The sequence below is a fragment of the Sitophilus oryzae genome, unplaced genomic scaffold (assembly GCF_002938485.1).
Source record: "Sitophilus oryzae breed Bouriz unplaced genomic scaffold, Soryzae_2.0 scaffold_1389_pilon_pilon, whole genome shotgun sequence".
In the NCBI taxonomy this organism is placed as follows: Eukaryota; Metazoa; Arthropoda; class Insecta; order Coleoptera; family Curculionidae; genus Sitophilus; species Sitophilus oryzae.
This window is the reverse complement of record NW_022146047.1, coordinates 1,592,359-1,608,266: the sequence shown is the minus strand read 5'-3', so window position 1 is coordinate 1,608,266 and position 15,908 is coordinate 1,592,359. Positions and strand designations below refer to the sequence as shown.

The 15,908-nt window shown below is 33.0% G+C and overlaps 2 protein-coding genes across 2 annotated transcripts; one reads left to right on the top strand and one right to left on the bottom strand.

Moving 5' to 3' along the window:
* Positions 1–5,066: 5,066 nt before the first annotated feature.
* Positions 5,067–11,609, bottom strand: LOC115875524 (acanthoscurrin-2-like). The gene is made up of 6 exons (XM_030891003.1): positions 11,505–11,609; positions 7,788–7,917; positions 7,555–7,638; positions 7,448–7,489; positions 5,515–5,785; positions 5,067–5,211 (listed from the first exon to the last, which is right to left on the bottom strand). Exons 1-6 carry the CDS (start codon positions 11,565–11,567, stop codon positions 5,202–5,204), a joined length of 600 nt encoding a protein of 199 aa, XP_030746863.1. The 5' UTR covers positions 11,568–11,609; the 3' UTR covers positions 5,067–5,201.
* Positions 11,610–13,875: 2,266 nt separating this feature from the next.
* LOC115875485 lies at positions 13,876–14,190 on the top strand. Its single transcript, XM_030890952.1, has one exon. It carries the CDS (start codon positions 13,876–13,878, stop codon positions 14,188–14,190), a length of 315 nt encoding a protein of 104 aa, XP_030746812.1.
* Positions 14,191–15,908: the final 1,718 nt, after the last annotated feature.

Genomic DNA, 15,908 nt, shown 5'->3' with positions numbered 1-15,908 from the left:
TCATAGTTTTACATTTTTTAAATAAAATTAGAACGACACTGATAAACCGGAATTTAAGTCGGCCATATTTGAAGCCCATCGCGGTGTACCTAAGATTTTTGATATGCTCCTTCCTTAGTCTTCTTATTCAAAGTGGCACCCTCGGTATTTCTTTATTTTTTTAATAGAAAATGATACTCTAAATAGAATGACATATCATATGACAACTTTTGCCATTTTCGCATATGGTTTATTTGAAATTGTATTATGCGGTTCATAACGACAATTTAACTGAAAATACCAAGTGTCTGATACCAAATTCATCGTAAAAAAATGCTTTTTCCAAATATGCTAATGAGCCACCCTCGTTTTATTTGAAAAAAATGAGATATGATTAAAAATGCGATTTCAGCATCTTTTAACCGGCCAGGATAAGACACTAAAAACATTGGACGATCAAATCTATTTTTCCAAGGGTCCTTGATTAAAAATTAGCGTTTTTAGCACAGAGATTGAAATTTAAAATACGATTTTTTTTAAAGCTAAAATGTCAAAAGTTCACATATGATATGTTATTCTATTCCGAGTGTCATTTTCTATCAAACAAAGTTAAAAAATACAGAGGGTGCAATTTAAAAATCAAAAGTTGTAGTCATTTCCGGTGAAACAGGAAGTGACCAAAAAAAATTGAATTCGTCAATCAATCCTAATTTATGTCATATACTAACATACCAAATCTCGTTTTTTTATTTGAAAAGATAAAAAAGTTATAGGGGTGAGCCACTTTTAAGACGCACCCGGTATAGAAGTAGTCTTCGAACTTCAACGGGAACACATATTGCCAACTCTATGAACAACTTTACAAAATAAACAAAAAGATGAGACGGTTTAGCATATGATCTATCCGATCTTATAGTCAACTAGAGAATCCGTTCTGGATGAAGTCCTCTACAGGGTGAATCTTAAATAAGTGCAAATATTTTCAGGCTTGGTAGATCTCAACAAAAAAAAACATATTTTCTCTTTATCGTTTTTCAAATAACTTCAAAATAACCGAGTTTATATTACCTTGAAAACTTAAAAAAAAATATTTTTTTGCTTTTATTTTCAGAAATACTGGAATCTTTTCTGGATTTTCTTTCTTGTAAATTTAATCTACTTCTTATGTTGCCATATTATCAACAAATTATTTTTTTAACTGAAAAAAATTCATTTTTTTTTAAATTCCAAATTTTCGATTTTTTTTCTTCAAAAAACCTCATAATCGAGCTCATAATCGTGTTTCTGGGGTCGAAGTATACTACCCCTAAAATATTTGCACTAATAAGACTCACCTTGTGTATAAATCCGGGTTTATAGCGTCCTACGGTACCCAGCTGCCAGCCTTTCCTATTTTCCGATATAGCTTTATGGCGTCCCCCAATTCATGTTGCTTGTGGTCTTCTCTTTTTTCTCCTTTCTGTATCCATTTGAAGACTTTCTTAGGTATTTGGTACTCACTCATTCTTTCAACATGCCCACACCAGACCAGCTGTCTTCTCTCTCTATTTAATCTAGTATCGTCTGCTGGACATGAATACTTTCCCTTTTCTTTTTGTTCGGTACTCTTTCCATTCTTGATATCCCCGCAGATCTTCGCCAGAAGTCCATCTCGAGTAGTAGTAATAGTCGTTGTTCTATTCTATTAGTGAGCTGCCATGTTTCACATGCATGCAAAACTATACTTTTAAAGATGGAATTATAAAGAGTATGTTTTTTTCATAATAGGAGATGTGTTTGGACCATAATACTAAATTTAGGCACCCGATTTAGTATTCTTTCCTCGATCTCGCTCTCTATTCGCCCGGTATAATCTATCTGAGTTCCAAGGTAGGTGTATTTACTGCATATCCTTATCTCTATATTCCTATCCAGATGTAGAGATTCTGCTGCTTGGCCTATACATAAATATTTAGCCTTCGACGTATTTATTGACAACCCCCACTTTTCATACGCGTTCAAAACTCTTGTTATTAAGACTCACCCTCTTTAGTGTGACCTCTTTATGCCACATTACAATACTACCTTCTTTTATATACTCCATTCTGACGGTTTGAACAAGATGTTCAATAAAGCCTAAGCCAATGCATTTTGAATGACCTCCCTTTTACCAATCAAAATAGAACAGAACAGATATATTTAATTTTCTGGTATTGGCCCTCGCTCTATAATAGATTTTTGCGAACAAATTCGCTAAAATCTCAAATCAGCACCCATGTATAATTAGCAGAAGGTCATTATAAATCATGATGATCATCCGAAAGGTAAATAAAAAATACACAGACGACATCCCGAATTTTCCCATTTACGTTTTGTACGCTGGTTTTTACATATTTAATTAACTAATTGATATTTTAGTAATTTTAGGTATTAAACTACCGTTATGTTTATAAAAAAAGGATTCGTGATCTGTCTATTAATATTAATATACCGTATTAATACGGTTTTAAAAAATATATGTATCCGTAGATTCATTCACCTTATATGAAAATAATATTTATAAATAAATACAGTTACTGCTACAACCTTAAAATTTTGATGTATTTTAAAATTTAATATATTTTGTTCTAGTGGGCCGATTTTGATGATTTTTTTAAGCAATATGTAGCTAAGTTATTTGTTTTAGGTATACTATTTCTTCTTTCTAAATTAAAAATAAAAGTTTTCATCTGTCTACAAGAGGAAAAAAGTTTGATATTTTGGTGAAAGTTTGTGGAAAACACCCTGTAGAATATGTTAAGATAGCAAGAAATTTAAAAATAATTTTTTCATCTAGGTACATCCTTTCTAGATAGTATATTTCTTGGATCATCTCATTATCTTTAATTTTGTTGGAGATATTTGCTTTTGAAGAGGACCATTCTGTTGAAAATATTTGTATCTCTTGTGGCTGACAGTATAGAACGAACTACAGTATTACAGTACTCAGAAAGTAAGCACAATGATGTTTTATGATAATAACAGGTAAAAGGTAGAAGTTATTTTAAAGCTATCTTTATGTAATGATTTATTACATATTAAACGCTTGGTTGGTTGGTTGAAGTGTCGAGTTCCACCGTTTGTCGAACTCCAATTAGCAGAATTGCCGTGTTGATACCACTCACTCTGAGACCCTATCCCTATAGGAATGGGTAAGTTGGATGGTTAACTATTTATAACCATTCGGTGGCATTAAGGTAACGGGTGACGGTTCCGTTATGCTCTTTCCGGCAACATCTTTAAGATTTACAAAGCTGTAACCTTCGAGGGAACGATTACGGGTCCTATACAAAGCCAGAAAGCGATAAAAGAAATGCAGAAAGGTTTCCCCTTCCTTCGAGTCTTTGCCGCTTCGGCAAATATCGCTAATTCTTTTAGAAAATTAAAACAACTCAAAAATTGTCAAATATAATGTTTATTAATTAACATTATAGATTAACCCTGCGGACGGGGCGCCCTTGTGTAGCTCATGAGCCGGGGCGCCGGGTCTCTGAGACCCATCGTCAAATATCGCGTTTTTTGGAAAAAAAAATTAAAACACTATATTTTAATTGAAAAAATATACCTTAGTTTATTCAAATATTATAATAGGAACATGATTTAAATATACATAGAAAAATTTTATCTTCTCTAAAATTTGTTGTCAAAAAATATACCATTTTCTAAAAACTAGGAAACAACTGGTAAATAGGTAAACAAAATAAGATTTTCTAGTGAAACTTTATAAAAATATTATAGAACAATAGTTTTTATTAATTTATGGCAATTTCTGAGCACTCAGGACACCAAGCTTCCATGTGAGAGAGACAAACAAATTGTTTACATTTTTTGCAAAAATATTTGGTTTTTGAATCCTTTTTGCAAAAAAAGCATCTTCTTCTTGTACCTGGTTGGGTTTCTTCATTTTTCATATTTTCTTGTGTTCCAGCGACTTCTTGTCTTCTTTCTTTCACCGATCTTGGCACATTTGTTTCATAGTGCGGGCGTTCCTCTTCTCTCTCTCGCATAATTTTTCGCTAATCCAGAAATATAGTGATTTGTGTTCTCCCCTACAATGTTGAGCACTTCAGTAGTAAAAAATAACGACCAACATTCAACGGGTGTTTTGGTGTTTTTCCCACAGTTTCTGACGCCTGGTAATCGCACAATAATATTTTCCCTTCTCGTTCTTACTGTTTTGTTTGGGAAATGTTTATGCCACCGCGTTGTACCATCTTTTCCAACGAAAGTTGGAATTCTTGCTAATTTTGCAAGGGGTACATCGTCGTCACTGCTATCAGAACACTCTTGTTCGGATTCGCTATCAGTGCTTCGAGTTTCAACATGATTTTCCTGAAACATCAACTCCTCTTCTTCATCATACGGCTCTTCCTCTGATGCAACTTCCTACCATAAACGACAAAGTTTTTCTTGCTCTTCTTCATAATAATTAGACATTGTTGCTAAATAAAACAAATCCTATTTATAAAATGTATACAATATAAATGACATTTACCCTAACTTACCATAGAAAAATATATCCAGCCAGTTGTAGAAAAAATACACTGAGCCGGGGCGCCGGGTCTCACAGACCAAAATCAAAATAATTCAGAAACTAAAATACTTGCTCATCCACGAATTACTGTGCACGTACTGAGTCTAAGCATAAACAGGTAGATAGATCGCCAGGCAATTACGACGATTTTCCGAAAATTGCGGATCGGTTTTCGGAGCGCCGGGTCTCAGAGACTAGGCGCCCCGGCCGGAAGGTTAAAACTATTTTTCCCATAAAAAACTTGTTCGTGTCTACGTTGCATCACAGTTGATACCACATCAGTATCAATGTTAACCTATTTTTCTATCTTTCAACAAACATCAAGCTGATTTTTCATCTTGATGAACTCATCAACTCCTGATCAACACATCAGGTGGCCTACAGAGGCCACCTTAAAACTTACAGGTCGACTAGATCTCATATAAGTAGAAGAAGAAGAAGTATTCCTTCTTTATTTACATATACATTACAATAATTTTGTTTACCTATATTTAATATTTATAAGAACAATGAAGGAGTAAAATTGAAACACATATAATGGTACAAAAATATTTTTAATTTACACGTTACACAAATTTTGCATAATTTGTTTTAATCACAATGCTTGACAGAATACTTGTTGGAATTTCGAAGGTTTTCAACTCCAAGGTCTTAAAATTAATGAGGGTTGTTACTTGCCGCTGAAAATAAAAATAATTTATTATTATTAAGAAATATACAATATAAGTTCTGTTAAAATGGCATTATAACAGAACGTGAACGTTGTTAATTATTTATAAAAGAAGTATTTGTTAAATACTATTTTGTAAGTGTTTTTGTATTGTTATATTTAGATATTTTAAATATTTTTTTCTTTGTATTTTTTCCTAAAACTTTAAAACAATTTATTTAACTAATAAAATCCGAATTCTGTGGCATTTTATTATTTAGATTTGGGTTTGAGTTGCAAAATACTTATTATATATTATATCAAATCAACTTACTATGAGCCAGCTTTTGCTGATGCAGAGGCACTGGCTGAAGCTTTGGCACCGCCTCCACCACCTCCTCCACACGTACTGCATCCACCTCCGTATCCGCCTTGTCCTCCTTGTCCACCTCCGCCGTATCCGCCTTGATTACCACCTCCAAAACCTCCCTGGCTGCCTCCTCCGTGACCTCCAAATCCGCCACCTTGACTTCCGCCGCCACCGAAACCACCGCCGCCTCCTAATCCACCTCCACCACCGCCGCCGCCTCCATGTCCACCCCCACCTAAATAAAATTGATATTTATATTTCCTTATATACAGGGTGTCAAAAACTAGTGTATCTCATTTTGGTAGGTGATTCTACAGATAAAAATAAAACAGTTCTTATAAACATATGCCCTAAAATACTTCCCGAAGAAATTACAGCCCTCGAAAAGTTAAATAAAAATATTATATTTTGTTTAATTTTGAGAACACTAGTAAACCGTTTTTCTTGAAATTTGGAATACTTGGAAAGATTTTAATGCCAAAGAGTACTTTCCATTAGGGTCACTTCTTTTATCCTTATAGATATAGTAATTTCAATAAAGAAAAATTAAAGCTAGAATTTCTTTATGCTCTTCGTTTAGTTCTCCGAGTACTAGAGCAACAAAATTTTATAGTAGATATATTTTTGGCAATAACCAATTAAATGATATTAATATAAAATATTAATGTTTATAACTGTTTTTATTAAGTTTTTAGTATCATTTTGTATTGTTATTATGTATTTTGACAGATGTAACCAACGATAAAAGGAAAAATATACTACTGAAATATGGTAATCGCAAAACAATTTCCGATGCACGTGATCAACTTTGAGTGACAAGCGATGGCGACAACGCTGCCAAATTGTGATGGATTTATGAGATGAATCTTAATTTCAAAGTGACAAACAATATATTTATTATATCATTTTTAAAGATTTTTAAGTTTCAATTTTAATTTAGTAACTAATGTTTTAGTAATTAATTGACTTAGTTATTTTACAGCTTATTTTCCTTATTACATATTGGCTTAAAAACTAGTCCATTATGAAGATTATTCTAAGCGTTATTAAGGGTCATTTATTTATTTATTGATGTACATCTTACAACGCCATAAGTGGTGATAACAAGTAAAGGGTGCTATTAGAATTTAATAAAAACTAACAGAAATAACTTTGAGAGTGGTGTAATGTGCTTATCAATCAAACTTACTTCTCTGACTGCAATAATAATAAAGCACATTTATTGTCACGTTCTCGTTGAAAATAGTTTATCAGGCAAGCTACAAGCTTTTTGCTTCGACTGTTTAAATGCTTCGGCATATTTTCAACACACTATTTCAAGAAATGCAATACAAAAACTCGAAGATTTAGTTCTGACAAGAACTTTTTGTGCTTAAAAGTAAAATTTAAAAAAAACTTTGAAAATAGGCAGAAAAACGAGAATTACTCACAAAGATGCAACAACAACACGATATTATACAAAATAATGACTGACATTAGGATAATTGTCAAATAATAAACGACAACCTTGCTGAAAACGCCGCAATGTGACCAACATAGCGATAATAAAATTCGGTTTAAACTAATTTTTGCAGCTTTAATCTAAATAAAATATCTGTTACAATCATTTGCTCTATAAAGTCAAATGAAGAGCTGCTCGGTATCTTAAATTATTCAACAAATTTAAACATTTTTGCCAAAATTTTATTTAGTCAGGTTTATAGACTTTAGTGTCAATGTCGGTATGATTGATGACGTGCATCGGAAAATGTTTTGTTATTACAATATGGTATTAACTTAAAATACAACTTTTATCCCTTTCAACCGATTTTGTATCTCTTGTAGTTTCCGCGATATCAATAGTAGACATCGAAATTGTCACTATCCTGTATAGTTTGGTATATTTTTTATTTCTTACCACTTCCTCCGAAACCACCTCCTTCATGTCCTCCACCACCGCCTATAAGTTAATTAGAAAAAATATATTTTGATATATAATTTGGGATTATCTATTGTATCTTTTACCATTTCCTCCGAAACCGCCTCCTTGGGAACCACCTCCACCACCTCCAAGTCCACCTCCTTTGCCACCGCCGCCGCCAAATCCACCTAAAAATTACACAAGTTTGCTTAAAAACTTGAAGAGATAACTTTGAATTTACCTAGAACAATCTAGTTATGCTTTACGATATTATAAAGTTTTGGATAGAGTTGTAGATACATTTATTAGGCATTTATATTGTTAAAAACAAACTTACCACCGCCTCCGAATCCACCTCCACCACCTCCTCCAAAACCGCCTCCATATCCACCTCCGCCTCCTTGGCCACCTCCACCTAGACCTCCTTTACCTCCATAGCTTCCTGGAGACCTTTTACTTCTCTCCAGCTGTAATAGAAAGAAAATTGCATTTAAAAAATTATGTTTTTTTTCTGTAAAAATGTTATACTAATACATATACTGAGTAATAAAAAATGGAGACACCTATATGTATACATTCATAGGATTTAAATAATTCTTCAGCTTGTGACTTAACAATCGATTAATTTTTCAGCTGTATCAGATATCTTAATGAAACCTCTGGGTGAATCTGGGGTGTGTTTCTGGCCCCCAATTTCTGACACACTCATTGAGACCCCTGAGTCTGGGCTCTCTGATAAGTAATAATAATCTCTATTCCAGGTTGCTTCAATTTCATGCATAACGGCTGCTCAAGTCTGCGGAGTGTGTTCTACCAAGAACAGACTCAACTAACTCTGTGCATGTGTTTCACTTTATTTCTAGCCCTGTCTTGGGTTAGTTTTAGATGTTCAATACAGGGTGTCATTCAAATGGTGTAAAAAAATGGGGGGGGGGGGGTGATAGTACTCTATATACTCGTACTAAGATATTTTAAAAATCATAAAATTTTGATTGTTCAATTAATTATTTGATAACTACTTGGTTACATTTGAACCGCCATAACTTTCATAAGTTTATGTTGATACCAACCCATCAGAGCAAACTCTTTGCCTTCAATTTTCTCGAACACCATCGCTCTGGGCGATGTGCAACAAGAGTACCATTTTTGTAGGAAAAAGTATGTAGTGTAAACAACCCCCTACCCTTGCAAAAACTACCCTTTCCGCTTTTCCAAATAATTTTTCAGTCATCACCATTTGATTTAGGGTCAAAATTTATGGCAAAGCATTATTTTTCGAAATTTTATCTCATTTTTTAAGCCTACAATTTCAAAACAACCGTTTTTTAAATTCACCCTTTCAGTGCCCCTAACTCCCTTAATATGCATTTTCCGCCCTATACTTATAGGAAATTTTTTTACTATTTTTAGGAGTACCCAGATACACCTTTTCAATGACACCCTGTATAAAACAGGTTAGCTCAGTTAAAAAAATGAGCAATTTCATTTCTGTTTAATTAAATGTTTACTTACCAGAAACTGTTGTAATGTTGCTTTAATTAATAAATTTATACAATTTTTGCTACATTTGACATTTGCAAAAGTGTGGCACTTAAATCTTATTATATACCAATTAAAGGGAATTATGCCCTTCAATTTGGAACACAGTTTTATTAGGGCTCGAACACACTGACGACCAGGTCGCACCGGCCAGGCCGCAGCTACCTCTAAAACCATTAAATCAAATGATATAGCGCACACTAACGTCCTGGCCGTCCGTTAGTCGTTGCGGCCAGAAGACTACGGAAATATTATTTATTTTCTGCCGCTCGTTGCCGGTTTTCTTCCAAATGAATAATTTTTCAGATGAAATCCCTCAAATTCAAGGCACAATATTTTATTTTCTATAAGATATAGTGTTTTAGTATAGTTTTTGCACACATGCAGAAAATCCAAAGAAATAGTATACAGACTGGATCAAAGGTAAACTTAAATCTAATCCGTTTTTTTTATCAAGGGTCGATTCTAGTAAAAACTCAATACATTTTTATATGACATACCTACTCTATTTATGGTTGGTATGATACCTGTTATTATACCTTTGAGTTTCGATGTTTAAAAAATAAAAAAAATAATATTTAAAGTTTTTCTACAACCACTTGTTTTTTTATTAAATTAGTTTTTTTAGTTGTATTGTAGTCATGTACAAGGAGGACAACTGTATTTTAAATGTGATATTTAATTTAATGTTTTTCAAACAGGGTTCATTAGACTATATTTCTACTAGGTACATTATTTTGAAAAAAAAATTAAGAAAGTACCTTAAACATTCATAAAAATAGAAGTAATTACTTCTTGTAGATTCTTCGTTATATTGTAAACATTGAAATAACTGGAAGCTAAACTTTCTACCTGCTTATATTTAGAGCCAGTGTCTGACGATCTTTTTTTACGATGGCCCTAATATGTTTACTTCTAAAGCCGACAAGGGCGCCATATCAGTAGAAAAAAGAAACAGAATATCTCCCTTTTTGTCGGTCGCGCGTACACAATGCTTTTTGTTTTTTGTGAATAGCAACTTCGCTTTTTAGTTAACTCGGATATTTTAACATTTCTGAAACAATATTTTCTAATTGGTAAAACGTAAAAAATAGTTAGATTCGACAACTCTGTTGAAACTGGTCGTTCATCTGGCCGCAGCTAAAAACGCAATACATCCGGCCAGCCGACGGCCAGGTCGTTGCGATCTGGTCGTCAGTGAGTTCGAGCCCTTAAAAAAAATCTTAAGTAAAATTTATATCTGTTCGATTGTTTTCAACATTTTCCACTATTTTTTTCAATTTTAATAAATATAATAATGAATTAGTCGTCAATATTGTTTAGTAACTATTATTAACTGCTATTAATTGTTCATTAAGGTAATTGTATTTATTCCATAATATTTACTTTATTATATGTATGTTGTTAAACAAACTTCTATGAGATAAATTGCAATAATATTTTGATTGGATTTGACGATATTTTAAAGATAGACATAATAAGGTTAAAATTAATGATAAATATAACGCATAGATGAGGTGACCTATGATGTTTTGCCTAGCAGATTATATCTCAAAAATCGATATTTATTTTATTAATTACTATTTTTAAAGATCCATTATCAGCTGTGTTAAAAATATCATATTTAAATCGTTATGTGAAAAATTAATTAAAAATGGTCTTTCCAGTAATTCTCATTTTTGTTGCATATTAATGTGTTATTTTTAATTAAAAAATGTTTACCTACTAGTCTAATTGTGATTTATTTTATCTTTTCTAGTAAAATAACCGAGGAAATAACTTAACATTAATATAAATTTCATTATTTGAAAAGATGACCTAAAATAGCAAATGTTTTTTTTAGATGCACAACATTTTGGATTAGAAAAAATAAGAAAGATATTAAAGCATTATAAAGACAAAATAAACATCCGAAAAAAAAGATAAACAATAAACAACGATAAACAAGACAAATAACATCCAAAAGACAAAATAAACTCAAAAGACTCAGCGCAAAAAACATAATAGACATATCCATTTTGACCCTCACTATTGTCAATGACCTAAAATATCATAACTATAATAACAAAAAATATTATATCAAAAACCATGTGAGTGTGAGAAATTTTATTTTGGTGAAAATATTTAGGACCTCTAAATTAAAGAACATAACAATTATTTAAAAAAGGCAGATTTTCCCAAATTTAGGATTAAGCGATAGCGATGTATTGGTATTGCTTTTTTGAATTTTGATTTTGATTTGTAGCTTCCCGTTGGATTTTACGCCCATTGATGCTTACAAAAAATCACTTTTTTATTTCTTAGATTTCAATTTCAGTGGTGAAATGCCAGACCTTTTCACAAGAAAGACACTCACCACAAAGATAAAGACATTATTTACATCTGGGATAATATTAAAATGGTTTTTAGATTTGTATTAAAACTTTTAGTGTAATTTATGTAATATATTGAAAAAAATAAAAAATATATCATGCTGAACTTAATCTTTTAATGGTTTTTCATGCCCTACACTTACCGGTCCACCTTCAATGGCACCGCAAGCCAAAACTACCAAACACACAACCTTTAGGTAAGCCATAACGAACGGCTCTGGTCCTAATCATAACAATTACATGGTTTTATAGTCGTTGATCTGTTTTGGTCAGCTATTTTTTTATGTAGCGTTGTTTCGGTGAATTGTAGTCCAGGTTCTTATGTAAATAAAAACAACATATGGATCATGCTTACTAAAATGGGACAAGACTGTCGATTTAAAGATGACTACCTACCAATAAAAAAATTAGTAAAATTAGTCACCTTTTTATATTTTAATTTTGTAAGTAGTTTTACAAGCACGAAGTTCTAGCAAATAGTTAAGGACTTGGACGCTTATTCTTGAGCGTAATATAGAGGATTATAGGAACATAATAGAACAATTTATGGGAATTGTTTTATAGTTATATTCTACTAATACTCTTAGGTTACTAATATTGGCTACTAATACTGGTTTAGGCTATTATAGGTGTTCTTAGTTTTATATTAGCTTTTATAGATTTTCCTTTTTTTTCTCAATAACAAGGGGCGGTCCTCTGCGGGTAACACTGCAACCTGTTAGGCATATTGTGTTTGTCCCCTTTCTATATCTGCATCCATTCGCCTATCCCTCTGTGCTCTGCACTAACTTATGCAGGTCCTTGATAGGATGGGAACATAGTTCCTCCGGTTCTAGCCTACCTTTCCCAAATAAAAGTGTCGCTTGCGATCCAAAGCCTCGCAGTGACATATTATGTGCTCCGCTGTTTCAGGATCTTTATCGCAGAGTCTGCAACAAAGACTTCCTTGATACAGGTTGAGCTTGTTCAGGTAACACTTGACAGCCATGCGTCCTGTCAATAATCCGCACTTTATTCCTGGTTAGGTTAAATAGGTTTTCTAGTTCATAGATTTCTACTTTAATAATCTCTCTTCATAATTTTCTACTTACCAACGAAAAATATGAAGTATAAAGAGATTACATTAGGAATGTGGTGAGGTGTAATGGATATTCTCCTTCATTAATTGATAAAATAATTAGAGAACATAGGTATAAGTTTCCGATTTCTGTAAATTCGACTTTTCAAGTGGAGAAAGATACGTCAAAATGTTTTTCAATACCGTTTGATAGAGAGTTATCCTGTGGTTTAAAAAGAATTTTTAAGAATGTTAATTATAAACTTGTGTATATAGTGCTAATAATTAATAAATTACAACAAAGATTTTTTGGTAATCCTAAAGATAAAACACCTCCACTGGAAAGATCGTGTATTTGTGAAATTTTAAGTAAAGATTGTAATCAGAAATATGTTAGGCAACTAGAAGATCAATATTAACTAGATTTAAAGAACATATGGTTCAGATAAGATATAGTAGACTGGATAAATCTTGCGTTGTTCAACATATTGTTGATAAAGAACACTGTATAGATATTCATAATTTAAAATTAATTAAACAAGTCTCAAATTACAGGCAATTAGATGCATGAGAGCGTCAAAATCAATTTTTAGATATTAGTTCAGTTTTATTAATCATAATCTTCTATTGACAGGGTGTCGGTAGAACAGGGCCAATAGAAATTACCGATTTCTAACCTAGGCGTTTGTCATAATGTCCAATGATAAATCAGCAAATGCCTAATTAGAGAGCAAAATATCGATATTTTTCACGAATTTTACTGTTGGCTATGACAATTAGCAAATGCCTAGGCAAATTATTATTTGCGTAAATTAGTTTTATGCGTATTATATGGGCATATTCAAGACAATAATCAATAGACACGTGCAGACTTGTTCAAGTGAAGTTCCGTTGGAATCAATGAATGTTAATCGGTCTAGTGAAGCATTCAGGTTTTTTTTTCAATTTTTGTAATATCGCGTTAGTTAGCTTTTTTTTGGCTATTTTGAACCATCACAAATTAGATTATGACGTATTTTATATTCTATTTTTACACAAAACAATTATAGTCATTTTATCTTCTCTTTTAAAAGAAATATCCGAATGGTTCTGTGTTTTCCTGATTATTTATTTTGGATTTTATTAAAACGTGTTCTGTTTAAAACAAGTTATAGAAAAAAGATCGGCAAGAAATTTCGACACACAAAAAACATTTGTTGATTTACGGAAAGCGTACGAGACTGTCCCAATATCAAGACTATGGAGGGTACTAGAACAATCTACTTATCAACCATACTTATATAACAACTCTTAAGGAACTATATAAGGACGCAAAATCAAAAATAAAAGTGTGAAAAGAGCTTACAGAAACATTTATAACCGACAAAGGCTTGCGTCAAGGTTGTTGCATCTCCCCTACTCTGTTTAAAATATACGTTGCAGTCGCTTTAAAAAACTGGAAAAGAAAGATCCGTGGTATGGGCATAGAGATTGACAATGAAAGTCTGTTCACACTTCAATTCGCAGACGATCAAATAATAGTTGCCAATGACAAAGATGATATGCAATATATGCTAAGAAAACTTATTGAAGAATACGGAGAATGGGGCTTGACAGTTAACATAGCCAAAACAAAATATCTATGTATAGGCGCACAAGAAGGAAATTTGAACTTGGACAACGGTCACGAAATTAATCAGTGTCAAGAGTATGAGTACCCGGGAATTACATTTGATAACGTTGGAACTGACGGCAGAGAAATAGAGAAAAGGATTATCAACGCGAAAAAATAATCGGATGTCTAAATGGAGAAATTTAAAGAAAATTCAATATATATATGAAATCATGATAAAGAGCCACTTCCTGTATGCAGCAGAAACATGGAGAATAACTGAGAGATACAAGAAGAGGATAGAGGCCGTAGAAATGGATGTCATTCGAAGATCAATGGGAATTTCAAGACAACAACGAATAAGAAATAATACCATAAAACACGTACGATAACACAGAATATAGAGAAAAAGCAGCTGATCTGGTCCGGACATGTAGAGCGAATGAAGGACATTAGATGGCCCAAGAAAATAATCAATTGGCAACCAAAGGGCAGAAGAAAACAGGGAAGACCGAAACTGGAATGGCAAAGAAGCGTACACAAAGCGATGAGTGAAAGAAACCTGTCAACAGAGGATTGTACGAATAGAACCGGCTGGAAATTGGGTATCGGACAACGTAGAAAAACGTTCTAAACCGACTAATATATATATTTTATTAAATATTTTAATATATTCTAATATTACTGTCTTACAAAAGAATATGAACTTCCACTATCCATAGACTTTGAGACCAGCTTTCGACTCGATATATCCTGAGGCAATAATAGAAACCCTAGCAAAACAAGAAACTCTCGCCAATATATGCAAAGAAGCCAAAGCAATAGTAATGATAAATAAAACAACTACAGAGTTCTCAACTGGCAAGGGAGTATGACAGGGGGGCGCATTATCTCTAAAGCTGTTTACAGCAACACTAGGAGAAATTTTCCGTCAACTGGACTATACCATCAAAGGATTAAAAATAATCTAGGAAATAAGATGGGTAATATCTTAACCATCAACATAGTCTAAGAGCTACTTACTTCCTGCCATTACTCGCTGACGAATATTTAACACGCATCAGAAGATGGTTACGCAAGGCGTTTTCTTTCATGAGCTTTTCTGTGACTGAAAAGCCCGATACGTGATCTACCGCACTCCGGACATTCAAAAATCTCATTACTTTGTTGCCTCTTTACTTTTTGATTGTCGTTGTTAACTGAGTTTACAAGTATTCTCCTCCATTCTATTCTATTGTGCGCTGCTTCTTCCCACTGATGCTGCATATTTATACCCTTTAATTAAATTAATTTAATTTTAATTAATTTATAAATGCTTAACTTTCTCTAAAGAGCCGATAAGATGCAAACTGGTAGTAGAAAACCAAATTATTGAACAAGTATCACAGTTCAGATCATAGGCATAGATATGTCGCACTACTGTGATCCAGAGAAAGATCTGAGAAGCCAGATAAACAGAGCAACGGCCATGTCAGGATGTCTGAGACAAATAGTGTGGACAAAACCCTTCATGCGAACAGACAGCAAAATTAAATTTATAAGACCGATAATGACATATGGGATAGAAATCCGAGAGGAAACAAACAAGACCAAAAGCATGTTAAGAGTCGCTGAAATGAAGAACCTAAGAACCATAATGGGGAACCCTAGAAGAGACAGAATTAGAAACACAAATATCAGACAACAATGTGGAATATAGGACGTAGTGAGGTGGGATAGGCAAATAGAAAGACAATGCTTCGCAAACGTAAAACGCATGGAAGAAAATAGGCTACCACGGATAGCTCTTGAAGGGAAACCCATGGGTAAGAGACATCCGGGAAGACCTCCAAAAAGATGGAAAGACAGTTGGCACTCTATCTCGCAAGAACTTCTACAGAGGTAACCTTAAAATTAACA